This window comes from Ailuropoda melanoleuca, chromosome 11 (assembly GCF_002007445.2).
Source record: "Ailuropoda melanoleuca isolate Jingjing chromosome 11, ASM200744v2, whole genome shotgun sequence".
Taxonomy (NCBI): domain Eukaryota; kingdom Metazoa; phylum Chordata; class Mammalia; order Carnivora; family Ursidae; genus Ailuropoda; species Ailuropoda melanoleuca.
The window spans coordinates 66,984,914-67,002,470 of NC_048228.1; the positions used below are offsets into that span (position 1 = coordinate 66,984,914).

Here is a 17,557-nt window from a genome sequence, read left to right on the forward strand (position 1 = left end):
TGCTTCTTCCTCTTCCACTCCCCCTGCTTGTGTTCCCTCTCTCGCTGGCTGTCTCTCTATGTCAAATTAATAAATTAAAAAAAAAATCTTTAAAAAAAAAAAAAAGAAACTTTGTGAGACAAATGTATATTTTTATGTCATTTTAAGTTTTATGTAATTAAAAATTTTCCAACAATCACATTTTAAAAATACAAAGAAGTAAGAGGGGTGCCCGGGTGGCTCAGTCAGTTAAGCATCCAACCTTGATTTCGGCTCAGGTCATGATCTTAGGGTCGTGAGATTGAGCCCCATGACAGGCTCTGTGCTGGGTGTGGAGCCTGCTTAAGATTCTCTCTCCCTCTCTGCCTCTCTCTCCCTCTCTCCCTCCCTCTCCCCCCTCACCCTGCAAAAAAGGTAGAAAGAAATAAGAAAATTTAACAATGTCTTATTTAATTCAGTATATCTAAAATAGCAGTATGTAATCAATATGAAAATCAGGTATTTTACACTTTTATGCTCATCTTAAATCTAGCATGTATTTTACACTTACACATCTCAGTATGGATTAGCCACATTTTTAGTGCTCAGTAGGCACATGTTTCTAGTGCCTACCATATTGGACAGTGCAGGTCTAGAAGAAGGGAATGGTGAAATGAGGCAGAGGAGTCTTGTAATTGATAATCTGGTCTTCACTGACTTTATTTCTGAGTGCCCAAGACTGAGAACAGACTATATTAGGCTAGGGATAAGGGAATGAGAAATAAGGAAATGGAGATAAGACAGTGTCCATTTCTAGGAGCTAGTTCTAATGGGAAAGAAAGAATTCTGGGAGGGTATAGGTTTATCTTTAAGATGGGAGACTGGGGCACCTGGGTGGCTCAGTCAGTTAAGTGTCCCACTTTTGATTTCCCCTCAGGTTGTGATCTGAGGGTTGTGAGAACGAGCCCCATATTGGGCTCCGCACTCAGTATGAAGTCTGCTTGAGATTCCTTTTCCCTCTGTCCCTTCCCTCACACATGCATGCACACGCATGTGTGCTCTCTCTCTCAAATAAATAAAAGTTTAAAAGAGGGGTGCCTGGGTGGCTCAGTTGGTTAAACGGCTGCCTTCAGCTTAGGTCCTGATCCCAGGGTCCTGGATCGAGCCCCGCAGTGGGCATTGGCAGAGCTCCATCCCAGATAGCTGGGATCATGACCTGAGCCGAAGGCAGACGCTTAACGACTGAGCCACCCAGGCGCCCCGGGAGAATTGGTTTGAAAAATCAAGAAATAGTGTTGTAAAGGACTAAGATACTTTGAGGTGGAAGGGTAAGGAATGTTAGAGGAAGCTGATGGATTGTAACTTCCTACGCAATAGAAGGCAAAGTCATGTGTTGAGTATGAGAGGTGAGGTTGGATAGAGATGCAAGAAACTTGAAGAGAGTATAGCAAATTTGGAATCTAGTGGGGGTGGGAGAGGCACTGGGCCAGCAGAGGCAGGAATTATGTGTAAAGTGGGAGCAAGTATGTGCCCAGTGAGGGATAAGGGGCTGATTTAAAGTATAGGAAATTCTTGATTGCTTGAATTTAATGAAATCTATTTACCTGTTAAAAATCCCTTTTTGGTTTATTTTGAGGGCCATAAAAGTCACGTGCAGAGGTTCACTCTTGGTTTCCTTCCTGGGAATAAAAGCCACTCTGAAGAAGGAATTTATGGCAACTTCATTTCCCAGAAGTTTTTACGATAATCATATAAGGGAAGCTCTAAGAAGGCTTCTTTCCACATCTGTTAAATCCAAAATATCCTCAGCTTAAAGTAATCTTCATATCAACTCTGGGGTTCTGAGTGGGTCCCCACAATACGATACTTGAAGATGTTTTGAAGTTAAGGCAATCGCTGCTTTTTAGATAGAGTGGTTTTGTGTGTTCAAAATGAAGCAATGCCACAGGCTTGCCAGTGACTGTCTAATACTCTCTAATATCCTAACGACATACATTCTGTTCTTTGTTCAGCTGCTGAGAGAAAAGGCCAAAGAGTGGGAAAAGGGAGTCAGAGGTCTCTATTAAGAATCATTAAATAAGTCGGATAGAATAAGTCTCTACCAGAAAAGCAGAACCAGGAGGATTTATCAGGGACTTACTATAAGAAATTGACTTATGTTTGTGGGGGCTAAGCAAGACTGAAGTCTGTAGTATAAATAGAAAGGGATGATAATGAACAGGCTGGAACTCCATAGGGATGAGCTTGTTCACAGGTAAGTCAGGAAAGATCTAGGGGGAAGGGAGAGTAATTGTAAACCCAGACGCTGTGTCTCTTTTTCAGAGAAAGCCTAACACTCTTTAAAAGGCCTTCCCGTTGAGTAAATTGAGTTAACCCAGGATAATCTCCCTTTTGATTAATGTCAGCTGAGTAGGGACTTTGTCTACAAAATCCCTTCACTGCAGCACCTAGGTTAGTGTTTGATGGAATAACAGAGAGGTGTGTGTTCCACCAAATGGCAGCCACCTCCCTTCTCTCCCGTTCTTGAGAGAGAAGATCCCTGGTTTCTTACCCTAATGGAAAACATACTAGAAAGGAAATTCTGGGGACTGTGGTTCAATCCAGCCACATTTACACATCGAAAGCCATCACAGATGATAAAATATGTCATGGTAGGAGGTGGATATTGCTTTAAATGGCTTTTAAACTTTATGTTCATAAAGAAGAATTATAGAATTAATAGCACATTTTGGTTAATCTACGAGAAAAAGAGTAAATATCTGGCCAACATCCAGAAGATTAACAGTCATAATTTTTTAGGATATGTGATTACCAAATGTTAGACATTTCTTAGAACTGCATTCTGTTTTGCCTTAGGGTACTTTTCGAGATCACACAGGAAGATGTTTTGTTTCTGGCTTCACCCCTGACCTTTGATCCTTCCGTTGTGGAACTATTTGTTGCTCTATCAAGTGGTGCCTGTCTGCTTATTGTACCAACTTCTGTCAAAGTGCTTCCATCAAAGTTAGCTGCTGTTCTCTTTTCCCATCACAGAGTTACTATTTTGCAGGTACATTTTGGGGGCAAATGAAATGCTTTGTCTTTTATTTAACATTTTTATTTTATTTATTTTTTTTTAGATTTTATTTATTTATTTGACAGAGATAGAGACAGCCAGCGAGAGAGGGAACATAAGCAGGAGGAGTGGGGGAGGAAGAAGCAGGCTCCCAGCGGAGGAGCCTGATGTGGGGCTCGATCCCAGAACGCTGGGATCACACCCTGAGCCAAAGGCAGACGCTTAACCGCTGAGCCACCCAGGCGCCCCTATTTAACATTTTTAAAGTTTTAGAGAATATTTTGTATTCCTGTAGTTATTTTATAGTAGGTTAGTGATAATCGAGTTAGATTATTAAGGTTTGTCTCCTGATGATATCACTTAATTTGCTTGAGAATGAAAAAAAAATCAGTTAATTCTATGTAGAAAATTATTTCACTCTCCATTTGGTGCAATAATAACTAGAAGAAGTTGACCTTCATTCACATCTGTTGGGATACCCTGCCTCTCCTATCTTAAACTTCAGCTTCTAGTGGAAAATACAAAGTTAAAGTAAGTTAAATTATAATTAGTTAGGAATTTCGATTTTGACTTTTTATATCAGTATATTTTATGTTAACTTATAGAAACAAATACTTGAGAGATTTTAAAAAATATTTATCTGAAAGTATGTGACTGGTATATAAGCCTTAAGATATTACATTGCAAGTGGTTAAAGATACTAAAGAGAATTAACAAAATTATATGCAAATCATGATAAAATAGCAGATTTATATCTAGTGTAAGAGACTTGAGGATGTTAAATTTCTACCCTAAAGGCAAAATTTGATATTGACTTTGTTTTTAGGCAGTTTTTTATCCTTTAAAAAATATTAATTTTGTATATATTATAGATATATTATTTATATATAATTTTGTAAATATATATATAATATATATAAAATGAATATAGTAATGTGGCTTGCTGGGTATATCAATGCATATAAATTCTCATCTATGGTGATCATTCCTTTTTTATATTTTTTTATTTTTTTATGTTATTTATTTATTTTTTTAAATTTATTTATCTGACAGAGATAGAGACAGCCAGTGAGAGAGGGAACACAAGCAGGGGGAGTGGGAGAGGAAGAAGCAGGCTCATAGCAGAGGAGCCTGATGTGGGGCTCAATCCCACAATGCCAGGGGCGATCATGCCCTGAGCCGAAGGCAGATGCTTAACTGCTGTGCCACCCAGGCGCCCCTATGGTGATCATTCTATCAGTCTGGACAAGACTTGAATTTTGTAGGAAAATAAATTATATTAAAGGAGTGTAGTTTTCAGGCAACATTTGCAAAATACCTTAGTAAACTTGAGAGTTACTAAAGGAAAGGAGACTTTCCTTCTATGTCAAGTCAATGAGTTCTGTCTCTTTAAATCCGATCCCCTTGCTTAATGTTTTAGCACATTTTCAGAAAAATTTACTTTAGCAGTGGGTTTTAACCTTTTTGGGGGCCTTAATCTTTGAGAAACAGATGTACATTTACTAACTCTGATCCCAGAACACAGCAAGTTGTGCATATAGCTTCATGATGATTTTATTTAATTCACAGTATTTAATTTGGAGTATTACCAGCAGGTCAAATTTGAGTTATTTTTGTTTTTAAAGATTTATTTATTTGAGAGAGAGAGAGAGAGAGAGCACAAGCAGGAGGGACAGAGGGAGAAGGAGAGAATCTCAAGCAGACTCTCCGCTGAGTGCGGAGCCCAACCTGGGGCTCCAGCTCATGACTGTGAGATCACAACCTAAGCTGAAACTGAGTCAGATACTTAACTGACTGTGCCACCCAGGTGCCCCCAAATCTTGAGTTTGAGGAAGGAAGAGCAGCACACAAGCTGACAGGCTATCCCTTCCTCTGTATAAGGCATGTCCTGACTTGTTAGAAGGTTGGGGAGGAAGAACTGTAAAGTATCCTCCAAACTTTTTTTGAGTTGGAAAAAACGAAGCAGGCAGCTCCATACAGTTTCCATAGTTTTATGCGTGGTAACATACTGATCGGGAGGACCAGGTGGGTGATGACGCGGAGGGGTGCAGCTATTCTCTGCAAAGACCAGACCTTAGTCTACAGATCTAGACCAGAGGGATGTGTAGGGGAAGGCACTGTAGTAAGATCAAAGGGTCTCATGTACCTGACAGCTAGTCTTTCATTAGATCTCGTGGCACCATCTGTACTTCAGAAAGGGGAGAGAATGTGTTATCTTGAACAAATTTATGGAGGGCCAAAGCAAGCCTCCCCCTCCTCCTAGCCTGGCCTCAGTGGGCATTGCTAAGCTACTATGTATATTAATCTCCAAAGGGCCTGTAACACCTAGCCACTAATGTGAACAAGGTCTCGTTAAACCGCCCACATGAACAAGATGGAGTGCTAAGGATGGATTCGGTATTGTCAGGTCTCTTTATGTCTCATAGTGAGACATTTGTTGTTAGGGTTCATCTTTTCCTTCCAAAGTCAAATTTCTTACCAAATGATATATAAATCACCAAGGATTTTTGCTTTTTTGCCTATATAATATATATTCTATACTTAAAAAAGAAAAAAACACTTCCCGTATAGATTTTATTTACAAATAATGACCATTATCTGAAAACCTAATTGGGTATATTTTAAGATTGTGTTTGAGAGAGTGCACGTGGTCATGAGCTGGGTGAGGGACAGGGAGAAGCAGACTCCCCACTGAGCAGGGAGCCCGATGGAGGGCTCAATCCCGGGGCTCAAGGATCTTGACCTGAGCCCAAGGCAGGCGCTTAACCAACTGAGCCACCCAGGTACCCCCCCTAATTGGATATTAAGCAAGGATCTTTTTTTTTTTTTAAAGATTTTATTTATTTATGTGACAGAGAGCCAGCCAGCGAGAGAGGGAACATAGGCAGGGGGAGTGGGAGAGGAAGAAGCAAGCTCCCAGCAGAGGAGCCTGATGTGGGGCTCGATCCCAGGACCCTGGGACCACGCCCTGAGCCGAAGGCAGATGCTTAACGATGGAGCCACCCAGGCGCCCCTAAGCAAGGATCTTAAAAGCTTAAAAGAGAGTACATGCTTTGTTAAGGTTTTAAAAATTAAAAAAGAACATCTTGATTTACTGTAGGGGAGAAAGGCCCCAAAGTGAAATGGACTAAGCCTTTGAGGAAATTAAAGATTGACTTTGTTTCAGGAATAAGGACCTTTTGGAAAGAAAGGTCTACTTTTTGGTTTTTTATAAACCTAATATACATTTGAGCTTTTTGCTTTTTTTTTTTTTTTTAATATACTCTGGGTAGCAGAGTTATATTAAACTTGATGCCCTTTAAAAGTGAAATCATTTAATTAGAGCAAAATCTTGGGTTGCTAGCTACCAAAATGTCAGCATAATAGTGTTTTTCATTTTTATGTGAATTTTTCCTTAGAAAATTTGGAAGGAACCTTAACATTCCCTGTTTTATCTGTTAATTACGAAGTCCTATTTTTCTGTGCCTAGGAGGATTTGGTAACACAGTATATTGACTAGTATTCTGCCACTAAATTTTAACATTTCAGTTTATGAGTATCTGGAAAGTGTTACTACTATGCTTTATCTTGCTGAGTATTTGTAGCTGTGCATTTATTTGTAGAGTTCAAAGTTGAAATTATCTTTAGCACCAAAAATTAGGCCAGAACATTTCTTCTTTTCTTTTTCTTTCTTTTTTTTTTTTTTTAAAGATTTTATTTATGAGAGAGAACGAGCAATCATGTGCATGTAGGGGGAGGAGCAGAGGGAGAGAGACAAGCGGACTCTGCTGAGCACCAAGCTCAATGCAGAATTCTGTCTCAGGACCCTGATATCATCACTTAAGCTAAAACCAAGAATCAGATGCCCAACCAACTGAGCCACCCAGGCATGCCCAGAACATTTCATTTTGACAAGAGATTTTCCTTATGACAAAACTTGGTGGAACAGTTTACTTGATTTAGGGTGCCTTATAAGTAGGGTGGCCATTATAATTTATTACTAAAAACCCAGAATCCTGAGAGTGAATAGAGGTGCTAAATTCCTAGACAGGGACCTGGAACAGTAAGCTTGTGCTGGGATGTTGGGTCATCCTATTACTTAAATATTTTGACAAACCAAGACTTTAAATCATCTTTTTGAATTAAAATTCAAGTTGTCCATTAGGGCTGCTTCTAGCTTTTATTGAAAGAAACCATTTAAAAATCTTGATCCACATGGAAATTTTCTATGGTCAAGTAGTAAAGAGACTGGCAGATCCTCTCCCTAATAAAGAGCAACTATAAAGCTGGACAAAATTGACAAAAATCAACTACGTCAACACTTTGGAAATCAACCAAAGGCCTACAACTATCTGAAAAGTGTTTGTTTTTAAAAGCTGTTGCGTTTTGCATAAAAATGGAAGTCGTGGCATTCTAGACTAAGCTGCTCTCCCTGCTTCCCCCAGCACAGTCAAAACAGTCTTTTCTGTCAGGGCCTGTTGCTCAAAAGGGGATTAATTCAGTTTGACATGGTAGGTTATGTCCATGCCTGAAAGCACTGTCTGTGGAAATGATGTTGAAGCGGGCGAGCGCGGAGGGCCAAAATCTCCACCGGTTTGAGGTTGTGGTGATAGGGTGGGAAAGCACATTTTGGCTAAGGCTGCACGTGTGAAGCATGTACTTGAGAGACACAAAAGGACCCATGGAAAATAAAAGCTGGATTAGGCTTGAAAATGGCCTAAACTTTGAGCTCATCTATCTATACACACAAATCCATCACTGTGGGCAGTCAGTTGTTGCTCGACTACTGAGCTATACAGACACAAGGTGACTCATAGGAAGTAAGACTTAAAAATGAAAACTATATTTAAGGGGTGCCTGGGTGGCTCAGATGGTTAAGCATCTGCCTTCGGCTCAGGTTATGATCTCTGGGTCCTGGGATCGAGCCCCATGTTGGGCTCCCTGCTCAGTGGGGAGTCTGCTTCTCCCTCTCCCTCCCCACCTCCTACCCCCTGCTCATGCTCTCTCTCAAATGAATAAAAAAAAAAAATTTAAAAGAATAAGTAAGCAATGACATTAGTGGCCACACATCACCAGGAAGACAGATTTTACAGATTTAATCCAGGCTAGTTAGTAACAAAGAAGCAAACAAGCAACAGGAACATTTCATAATGATAAAATGGTCAGTACATCAAGAAGTACATTGTTGTATCAAGAAGATGTAACGATTATAAATGTATATCCACCTAAAAATAGAGGTTCCAAATATATGAAGCAAAATATGGAAATGGACAGGATTGAAATGAGAACTGGACAACCCAACAGTTCGAAATTTTAATACCCCACTTTTAACAATTTAATGAAATCTAGTTTTTCAGAAATCAGAACATATAGAAGACTTGAACAACATTATCAACCAAATTCCATTTATAGAATACAACATCCAGTAAATGCAGAATATGCATTCTTTGCGAGCACATTGAACATTTTCTAGGATAGATCATATTCTCAACCACAAAACAAGTTTCAGTAAATTTAAAATGTGACCAAGTGGCATTTATTCCAGGAATGCACATTTGGTTTAACATCCAAAAATCTGATAATTATGCTTTTTGTTCATTATTTATGTAGCATATATTATCTCAACAGATGCAGAAGAAATATTTGGCAAAATCCAACATTTGTGATGAAGAAAAAACCTTAAGTAGGAATAGAAGAACTTTCCCAATATGATGAAGGGAACTACAGCTAACTTCCTATTTGGTGAAAGACTACATGCTTTTGCCCTAAGAATGGAAACAAAACAAGGATGTTTGCTTTTGTCACTTCTCTTCATCATTACTCTGGTTGTTCCAGGCAGTGCAATAAGGAAAACAAAACAAAACCAAAAAACCCCCCAAACTCAACACATTACTGATAGAAGTTAAAGAGCTCAATAAATGAAGAGACAGTTCATGTTTATGGATTGAAGTCTCAATATTGTCAAGATTTATAAATTAAACATAGTTCCTATCAAAATCCTAGTAGAGCTTTTGGGGTAGAAATTAATACATTTTAAATCTTATAGGGAAATGCAAATGCTAGTCCTGATCTGTACAATGGACTACTGCTCAGCAATAAAGAGTCCCATCGTCTGAGTGTTTGTGCCCCCCCGTTCGTTAAAATCCTAATGAACAATATAATAGTATTAGGAGGTGCAGCCCTTGGGAGTTTTTAGGTCATGAAGGTGGAGCTCTCATAAACGGAATTAGTGCTCTTGGAAAAGAGACCCCACAGAGCTCGCTAGCCCCTTCCACCATGTGAGTGTACAACGAGTTGGCAGTCTGTAACCTTGAAAGCGGGCTTTACCAGAACCTGACCATGCTGGCACCCCGATCTTGGACTTAAAGCCTCCAGAACTGTGAGAAGTAAATTTCTACTGTGTGTAACCTACCTAGTCTGTGGTATTATGTTACAGCAGCCTGAACAGAGACAAGAAGGGAATTGACAAATACAAAATAGGTGCATCCCAAAGTATTTATATGGAGTGAAAGAAGTCAGGTCAAAACAGAGTATGTGTTGTGTGATTCCATTTTCATAAAATTCTAGAAAATGCCAGCTGATCATTAGGAAATAGCTCAGTAATTGTCTGGAAAAGGGGTCCAGTCGAAGGGGAGAATTACAATGGTAAAGTAGGTAATTTTAGGGCTGAAGAATATATTCATTATTTGGATTATGGTGATAGTTTCACTCATATCTATATATCTGTATCTCAATTTATATTGTATGCTTTAAATATGTACAGTTTATTGTATGTCAATTATACCTCACTAAAGCTGTTTTTAAAGATCTTTCTTCATACTGAGGAACTTTTTTTAACCCTTTATATACTTTTTTTTTCTACATAGAGATAATGGGAAAGGAAATGTGAACTGATTTTATATATTTTGTCCTTTTTATCTTTAAACTGTCTTAACTACCCATTGAAACATAACTAATATTTTTCTTAAGGTTTTTGCTAAAGCAAAATTGATATCCACAGTAAGAAGGTAATGCCGCTTCAGATTTCCAAAATGATTTATAATTTGATAAACACAGCCTTGATTTCCATGTGGGTGCCCAGTGTTAAGCTTTGAACTAATTATTACGGTATTTACTTTTTTAAAGAAATGAAGGGAAATTATCTTTCATGTATTCACAGGCAACGCCAACATTGCTTAGAAGATTTGGGTCTCAGCTTATCAAGTCAACCGTTTTATCAGCCAGTACTTCTCTTCGAGTATTAGCCCTTGGTGGTGAAGCATTTCCATCATTGACTGTTCTCAAAAGCTGGAGAGGAGTAGACAATAAAACACAAATATTTAATGTTTATGGTATCACAGAGGTATCAAGTTGGGCAACTTTTTACAGGATTCCAGAGAAGTTTCTTAATTCTACTTTGAAGTAAGGGTTTCAATTACTAAGTAGACTAGAGAGAAACTGTATTTTTCCAGTATCTTAACATTAACACTAGTAATGTTTTTGCTAGGCACTGCAGTAGTAATTTTAGGAACACTATTTTATCTAGAATTTTATTCTTAAAAATTTTTTTAGAGTGAGGGAGGGTGGGGGAGGGCACAGGGAGAGGGAGAGAAAATTTTTTTTTTTTTAAGATTTTATTTGAGAGAGAGTGAAAGAGCAAGAGAGAGCACGAGGGGTGGGGGGCAGAAGGAGAGGGAGAAACAGGCTCCCCACTGAGCAGGGAGCCCAGTGCGGGGCTTAGTCTCAGGACCCCGGGATCATGACCTGAGCCAAAGGCAGACGCTTAACCGACTGAGTCACCCAGATGCCCCGGGAGAGACAGAATCTAAAGCAGGCTCCATGCCCAGCACGGAGCCCAGTCTCACAACCCTGAGATCATGGCCTGAGCTGAAATCAAGAGTCGGTTGCTTAACCAACTGAGCCACCCAGGCGCCTGTATTTTATCTAGAATTTTAAGCTGGGGATCCAGAACCTTTCTTATAACTAGTGCTGCAGATCCTGCTATAACTTTTTTGTGACTGAACAGGAATAAATAACCTATAATACTAGGTTTCCACCTAACCTTTTCCTCTTGGCAGTCTTTGAATTATAAGATAACCAAAACTTTTACTTGGTATGATGTGATTTAAATACATTGGAAAAATCTTCTATTCAAATGAAAAATTTAAATATGGTTTGGGTTGTTGTGTTTCCATAGATGTGAATTGCCAGTACCACTGGGATTTCCACTGCTTGGAACAGTAGTTGAAGTCAGAGATACTAACGGCTTCACAATTCAAGAAGGCCATGGCCAAGTATTTTTAGGTGGTTTTACATTTGTTGATTGGGAATATCTTTTTTTTTTCCAAGAAAAAAAAATCTGATATGTTAATTTTATTCTTTGATCAATTTGTCTTATGTCTGGTATTCTTTTCAGTGATGATAATTTTTAATCTCATTCTCACAGTCATGAAACATTTAATATGTTACCATAATTATTTCAGATAACAATGTTTGATACCCTTAGGGAAGATATAAAAGTAATTTAGAAATTGCAAGTTGGACCTTTATAGCCAAAATTCTCTATAATCAGTATTCTAAGAATTTTTTAAATCACATATATGTTTTTAGAAATCTTGTTTTTTCCTTTATTTTACTGAGGTTATTGTATTTATAAGGTAACATTTAAAAGTGTGCTGTCCCCTTTTCAAATAAATATTCAAAATGTGAAACTTAGTAACTGAAATTTTCAAGGTGTTCTTGATTTGATGGTTTTTAATATATTTTCATGGATTTTTTTATTACGTTGATGTTTATATCTTGTGAAGGTGGCAGAAACAGAGTATGTTTTCTTGATGACGAAATGACAGTACCACTTGGCATAATGCGAGCCACAGGAGACTTGGTGATGGTGAAAGATGGAGAGATGTTTTTCTTGGGACGAAAGGACAGTCAGATCAAACGACATGGCAAACGTCTTAACATTGAACTTGTGCAACAGGTAGAACTATCTAAATATTAAGTATCTACTAGCATACGTAGGTTTTAGAGGTAGCCACCACGGAGAATGTGCCGGCATTCTCTATTACTGTTATTTAAACCTAAGATTTTTTGTATTAATGATGAATGACAGTAGTAAGTGTGGGTTATTCAGTGTACCCTTATTCCTGGCATGAAGAGAGAGTTGTTTTTTAGATAAGTGACCGAATGGATTTCGATAACTGTGAAAATAATGGTTTACTTTGCTCTGGGAGCAATTATTTTTGATTAACAATTATTTTGATTATTCAATTATTTTTGAAAAACGTGCTGGTAATAGCAATAGTAGCAATAAATTTTTTTTAAGTCTCTAGTTATTTTACAATATAATTTGTGTTGATTTCAAACATGAGAAGTTTGAGCATTTAGGAAGTTTGCTTTTAAATGTCCTCTGACAAATTGGGATAATCTCTCTCATAGGTTGCTGAAGAACTTCAGCAAGTGGACTCTTGTGCAGTTACATGGTATAATCAGGAAAAATTAATTCTGTTCATGGTGTCCAAAAACGATTTGGTAAAGGAATACATCTTTAAAGAACTGCAGAAACATCTTCCAAGTCATGCAATCCCGGATGAAATTTTATTGATCGATTCTCTACCATTTACATCTCATGGTAAGATCATTTGAAGCAGCTGTGTTTCGGTGCCAAATGAATACTAATTCATAACCAGTTATTTTTTATTTTTTTTAAAGACTTGTTTATTTAACAGAGAACACAAGTAGGGGGAGTGGCAGGGAGAGGGAGAAGCACGCTCCCTGCAGAGCAGGGGGAGCCCAACGTGGGACTCAATCCCAGGACCCTGGGATCATGACTTGAGCCGAAGGCAGTCGCTTAATCAACTGAGCCACCCAGGCACCCCATACTGGTTTAAAGGCCTTTTCAATCCTTATTATTCTAAGTAATATTAGCATATATCGTGGTAGGCCTCTATTAAGTGCTTTATATAATTAACTCATTTTATCTCTAGAAAATCCTGCAAGTAGGTAGTATAATTCCCATTTACAGATACGGAAAATAAGGCTTAAAGAGGTTAAGTAATTTTTACAAAATTACATTGCTGGTTAGTGGTAGAGTTGAAATTCTATCTAAGACTTTTTGATTTCAAAACATATGTTCTTGAAATGACCATATTGCCTTCCCAGTCTCACCTTTATTAAATATTTACATCAAATGCAGTAATTGTTCAGTTAGTAGGACCATTTCTTTAACTCTTTAAGATAAACATTAGCTCTTCCTTTTTTATTACCCATGACATTCTTGGTAGCATGGGAGTACTTTCTTTAGAATTGATTATCTTTCACAAACTATAAGATTTCAGACTTTTACACTGAAAAATGTGTGGATTCTTATGACTAATGAAGATAGGGTTTGAACTGAATTTTTAAAATAATTTTTCTTTTTAGGCAAAATTGATGTTTCAGAGTTAAACAAGATATATTTAAACGATTTAAACTTGAAGTCTGAGTGCAAACTCAATGGAAAAGAGGAACTTTGGGAAAAATTACAGTATTTGTGGAAGGTATAACTTTTAAGATACAAATTTGTTATTATAAAGAGGTCGTGTTATATCTTTTGGGACTATTAACATCCTGATACAGCTGATAAAGTTTTCTAAGAATGTTATTGATGCCCAAATGTTAAGTAATGTTAAATAATATCCTGTTGTATGTTCAATTTTATTAAACTAATGATTAGGTTCTCTTCTGTAAGATTAAGCTCCCCACAAAGAAATTTATTAGAAGTGAGGTAGACCTAAAAGGCACAGGTAGACAAGACCCATGTTGACATAACTTTTCCCCAATGGGGCAGTGGAGTGCAGTGCTTGTCAGAGTTGAGAAAATGACCAAATCTTGCTATACTACAATCTGTGGTACAAGGGCTTATGCCATTACTCCCGAGGAACTTGCATTAACATGTATGTTTCTGGTTAATGGAATTTATATATACAGATCTTCCTCAATGTATGTTGGGATTACATCTAGATAACCCATTGTAAGTTGAAAATTTCATAGTCAAAATGCATTTAATATACCTACCGAAAATCATAGCTTAGCCTAGCCTACCTTAAATGTGCTCAGAACACTTACATTAGCTTACAGTTGGGCAAAAACATCTGACACAAAGCCTATTTTATAATAAATTGTTGAATATCTCAGGTAATTTATTGCATACTCTACTGAAAGGGAAGAACAGAATGGTCGAATGGGTACAGAATGGTTACAAGTGTATCAGTTGTTTACTCTTGTGATCACATGTCTGACTGGGAGCTGTGGCTTGCTTGCTGTTCTTGCCCAGCATCATGAGATAATGCATGTTGCTTGACTGGGAAAAGATCAGAATTTGAAGTACAGTGCATATTGTTTTCACACCATTGTGAAGTTAGAAAATCTTAAGGGATGGGGTGCCTGGGTAGCGCAGTCGTTAAGCGTCTGCCTTTGGCTCAGGGCGTGATCCCGGCATTCCGGGATCGAGTCCCACATCAGGCTCCTCTGCTAGGAGCCTGCTTCTTCCTCTCCCACTCCCCCTGCTTGTGTTCCCTCTCTCGCTGGCTGTCTCTCTGTCACATAAATAAATAAAATCTTTAAAAAAAAAAATCTTAAGGGATGCCTGGGTGGCTCAGTCAGTTAAGCATCTGACTCTTGATTTAGGCTCAGGTCTTGATCCCAGGGTCATCAATTCAAGCTCTGCATTGGGCTCCACACTGGGCATGGAGCCTACTTAAAAAAACAAAAACAAAACCAACAATAACTTAAGTCAAATCATTATTGGGGACTGTTTGTATAAATAGAAATGTGTATAGCAAACAATTTAAATTTTGAAGTATCTGTATATTACAACCGTAGGTCAGTACAGTTTTTCTTAGCTAAAATGTGGAGCTTTCTGAAGGGTTCTGAAAAGAGGATGTAATTGTATAGTCTTGTCTGAAAATAAAGGATATCTTGATAAAAGTCTTAATTCACTTCATTCTTAGATACTTGGAATATAATTTTAATTTAGTGAAGCAAATGAAGATAAATATTGTTCCTATATTATAGAAATATCAGATATTAAGTATTTTGTGGAGTTTATAGTTAATAAATCATATTTTTATAATTCTCGCTATTTTATGGGTAGGAAAAGTTCTCTAAAGGGAGATATAACTTGTAGTTTTAGAGTTTGTGACAAAATTGGTAGCATAGTGATGGTCTTCTTTACTATAAAGAAAATAACTTTAAAATTTATTTTAATGAAAATATTTTGTGCCTTTTCATATCATTAATATAAGTACTATGCTCTATATGTTACCTATAAATTGGTTGAATTGTTTTGGTTTTAGGCCTGTACTTCACCATGTTTCTCCCTTTTCTCATCTGTAGTCTATTCTGAATCACTCAGAAGATCCTTTGAAGGTTCCTGATGAGTCACTCTTCTTAAATAGTGGTGGAGATTCCTTAAAGTCTATACGGCTCCTCAATGAGATTGAGAAACTAGTTGGCACATCAGTACCTGGACTTCTGGAAATTATTCTTAGCAGTCCCATTTTAGAGATTTACAATCATGTCCTTCAAACAGTGTTTCCAGATGAAGATCTGGTATTTAGCAAGAATTATGCCGTGAAAAGAAAATTCAGCGACATTAATCAAGAAGAAACCAGTGGAAAATCTTTACGTCAGAAATCTGTCATGACGTTAAGTTGTGACAATGAGCTAACTGCTTTTACTGCAGTGAGCAGAGGGAGTCAGATTTTGTCACCGAATACTAAGTTTTTAACTAAGTTAGGACTTTGCTCTTCAGCCCATTCTTATGATTTAATTTCACAGACTAATATTCAAAATGTGGAAAGCTTAAATCCTCCAGCTCTTATTGGGACGTCAAAAGATCCATCCTGTGTTGCAGAAGTTTCTGAAGAGGGAACATATGTGCTAGCAGCCAAGATGGAGCTACACGTGAGGTGGAGGTCAGACACGGGCAAATGTGTGGATGCTTCACCTCTAGTTGTAATTCCTGCTGTTGATAAGTCATCCGCAACTGTGTACATTGGCTCCCATTCTCACAGAATGATGGCAGTTGACCTTTACTCTGGAAAGGTGAAATGGGAACAGATTTTGGGAGATCGAATTGAATCCTCAGCATGTGTATCTAAGTGTGGAAACTTTATCGTAGTGGGTAAGTTTCTGAATTTGAGGTTCATAGAGTTAATTACCATATGATAATGCTAGTACAAGCAAGTTAAATTTGAAAACTTACATATGATGGGTTTGGAGGTTGTTAAAGAATACTAGTTACCCATGTGCTAATTCACAGTGTGGGCCTTGGGTCTTAGTCCCTGGAGTTGAACCTAGCTCTAAAACTGTACTCAGCTCTGTGAACTTTGACAAGTTGTTGAACCTCTTAGGACCTCATGTATTCTCATGAGTGTGTGGGTATAATAAATAGAACACGTTGCATCGTAAATTGTCCCAAAACTTAATGGTTTAGAGTGACAAACACGTCCCAGTTTCTGAGGTCGGGAATTTAGGAGCAGCTTAGCGGAAGTCCTGGTTCAGGGTTTCCCATGTGGCTGCGGTCATCTGAAGGCTTGGCTTGGCCTGGAAAGTCTGCTTCCAGGACAGCTGACTGACACTGCTGCCAGCAGAAGACTTCCGTTCTGAGCAGGTTCTTGGCAGGAAGCTTTCCAGTTTCTTGTCACATGGGCCTCTCCGTAGGCCGCTTGAGTGCCCTCACAACCTGGCAGCTCACTTCCCTCAGAGTGAGTGCTCTGAGAGGGTTGGGGGCAGGATGGGGTTGGGGGGAGGAGGAATGCAGTACTTTTATGACTTAGTCTCCAAAGTTGCAAACCGTCAGTTTTGCTTGTGTTCACTAGAAGCACATCATTAAGTCTGGCCTATACTCAAGGGGAGGGGAATTTAGGTTCCAGTTCTTGAAAGGAAGAGTATCAGAGAATTTGTGGACAGATTTTAAAACCACTACAATCATAGAGCTTTTTTTTTTTTTGTTAATTCCAGTGTGGCTAACATAGTGTTACATTAGTTTCAGGTATATAGTGACTCAGCAATTCTATACATTACTCAGTGCTCATCATGACAAGTGTCCTCTTTAATCCCCATCACCTGTTTCAGCCCCCTCCCCTCACCCCCTACCCGCCATTGCTCATTTGTTTTGTTTCTTAAATTCCACATACGTCCCAGAGCTTTTGAGAAGATGAAGTGAGATAATTGCTTATGAATCCTTTGGCACATTGCTGGGTACAGGCTCATCAAGTGTTAGCTACCAGCTGCTCTTCAGTTTCATTAAGGTATAGGTGACTTTTACTTTACTAAGAATATGGGGTCCAGATGTAATGCCTCTGCTTGACTACCATTCTCTTTACCACCCCCCCTTAAGTTTTACTTTTTTGCTTGTCAAATCTTGTGCGAAGTGCTTAGAAATATGTCTCCCTACTTGTGGTGTCCTAGCTGGGATCTACTTGAATCTGAGTTTGATCCTTCCGTCTTGTCCACATACATTTTGAAACATCTGCTACAGGAACCTTTCAGTGATACATGTGCGCATGTTACTGTTTGTAGCCCAAGGGTCTGTGCGCAAGA

General features: G+C 38.3%; 1 protein-coding gene across 9 annotated transcripts in view; it reads left to right on the forward strand.

Moving 5' to 3' along the window:
- The window catches only part of AASDH (aminoadipate-semialdehyde dehydrogenase), a 33,882-nt gene that overhangs the window by 7,598 nt on the left and 8,727 nt on the right, over positions 1–17,557 (forward strand). For 6 of the 9 annotated variants that reach the window (XM_011223488.2, XM_011223487.3, XM_034671760.1 and 3 more), the window contains 7 exons: positions 2,815–3,007; positions 10,152–10,393; positions 11,169–11,275; positions 11,779–11,951; positions 12,410–12,602; positions 13,394–13,509; positions 15,347–16,136. In XM_011223488.2, the coding sequence (XP_011221790.1) occupies positions 2,815–3,007; positions 10,152–10,393; positions 11,169–11,275; positions 11,779–11,951; positions 12,410–12,602; positions 13,394–13,509; positions 15,347–16,136 (1,814 nt within the window). Of the gene's footprint in view, positions 1–2,814; positions 3,008–10,151; positions 10,394–11,168; positions 11,276–11,778; positions 11,952–12,409; positions 12,603–13,393; positions 13,510–15,346; positions 16,137–17,158; positions 17,266–17,557 lie in introns of all 9 variants that reach the window. The other 3 variants (XR_004628866.1, XM_011223489.3, XM_034671764.1) reach the window with 3 other exon arrangements.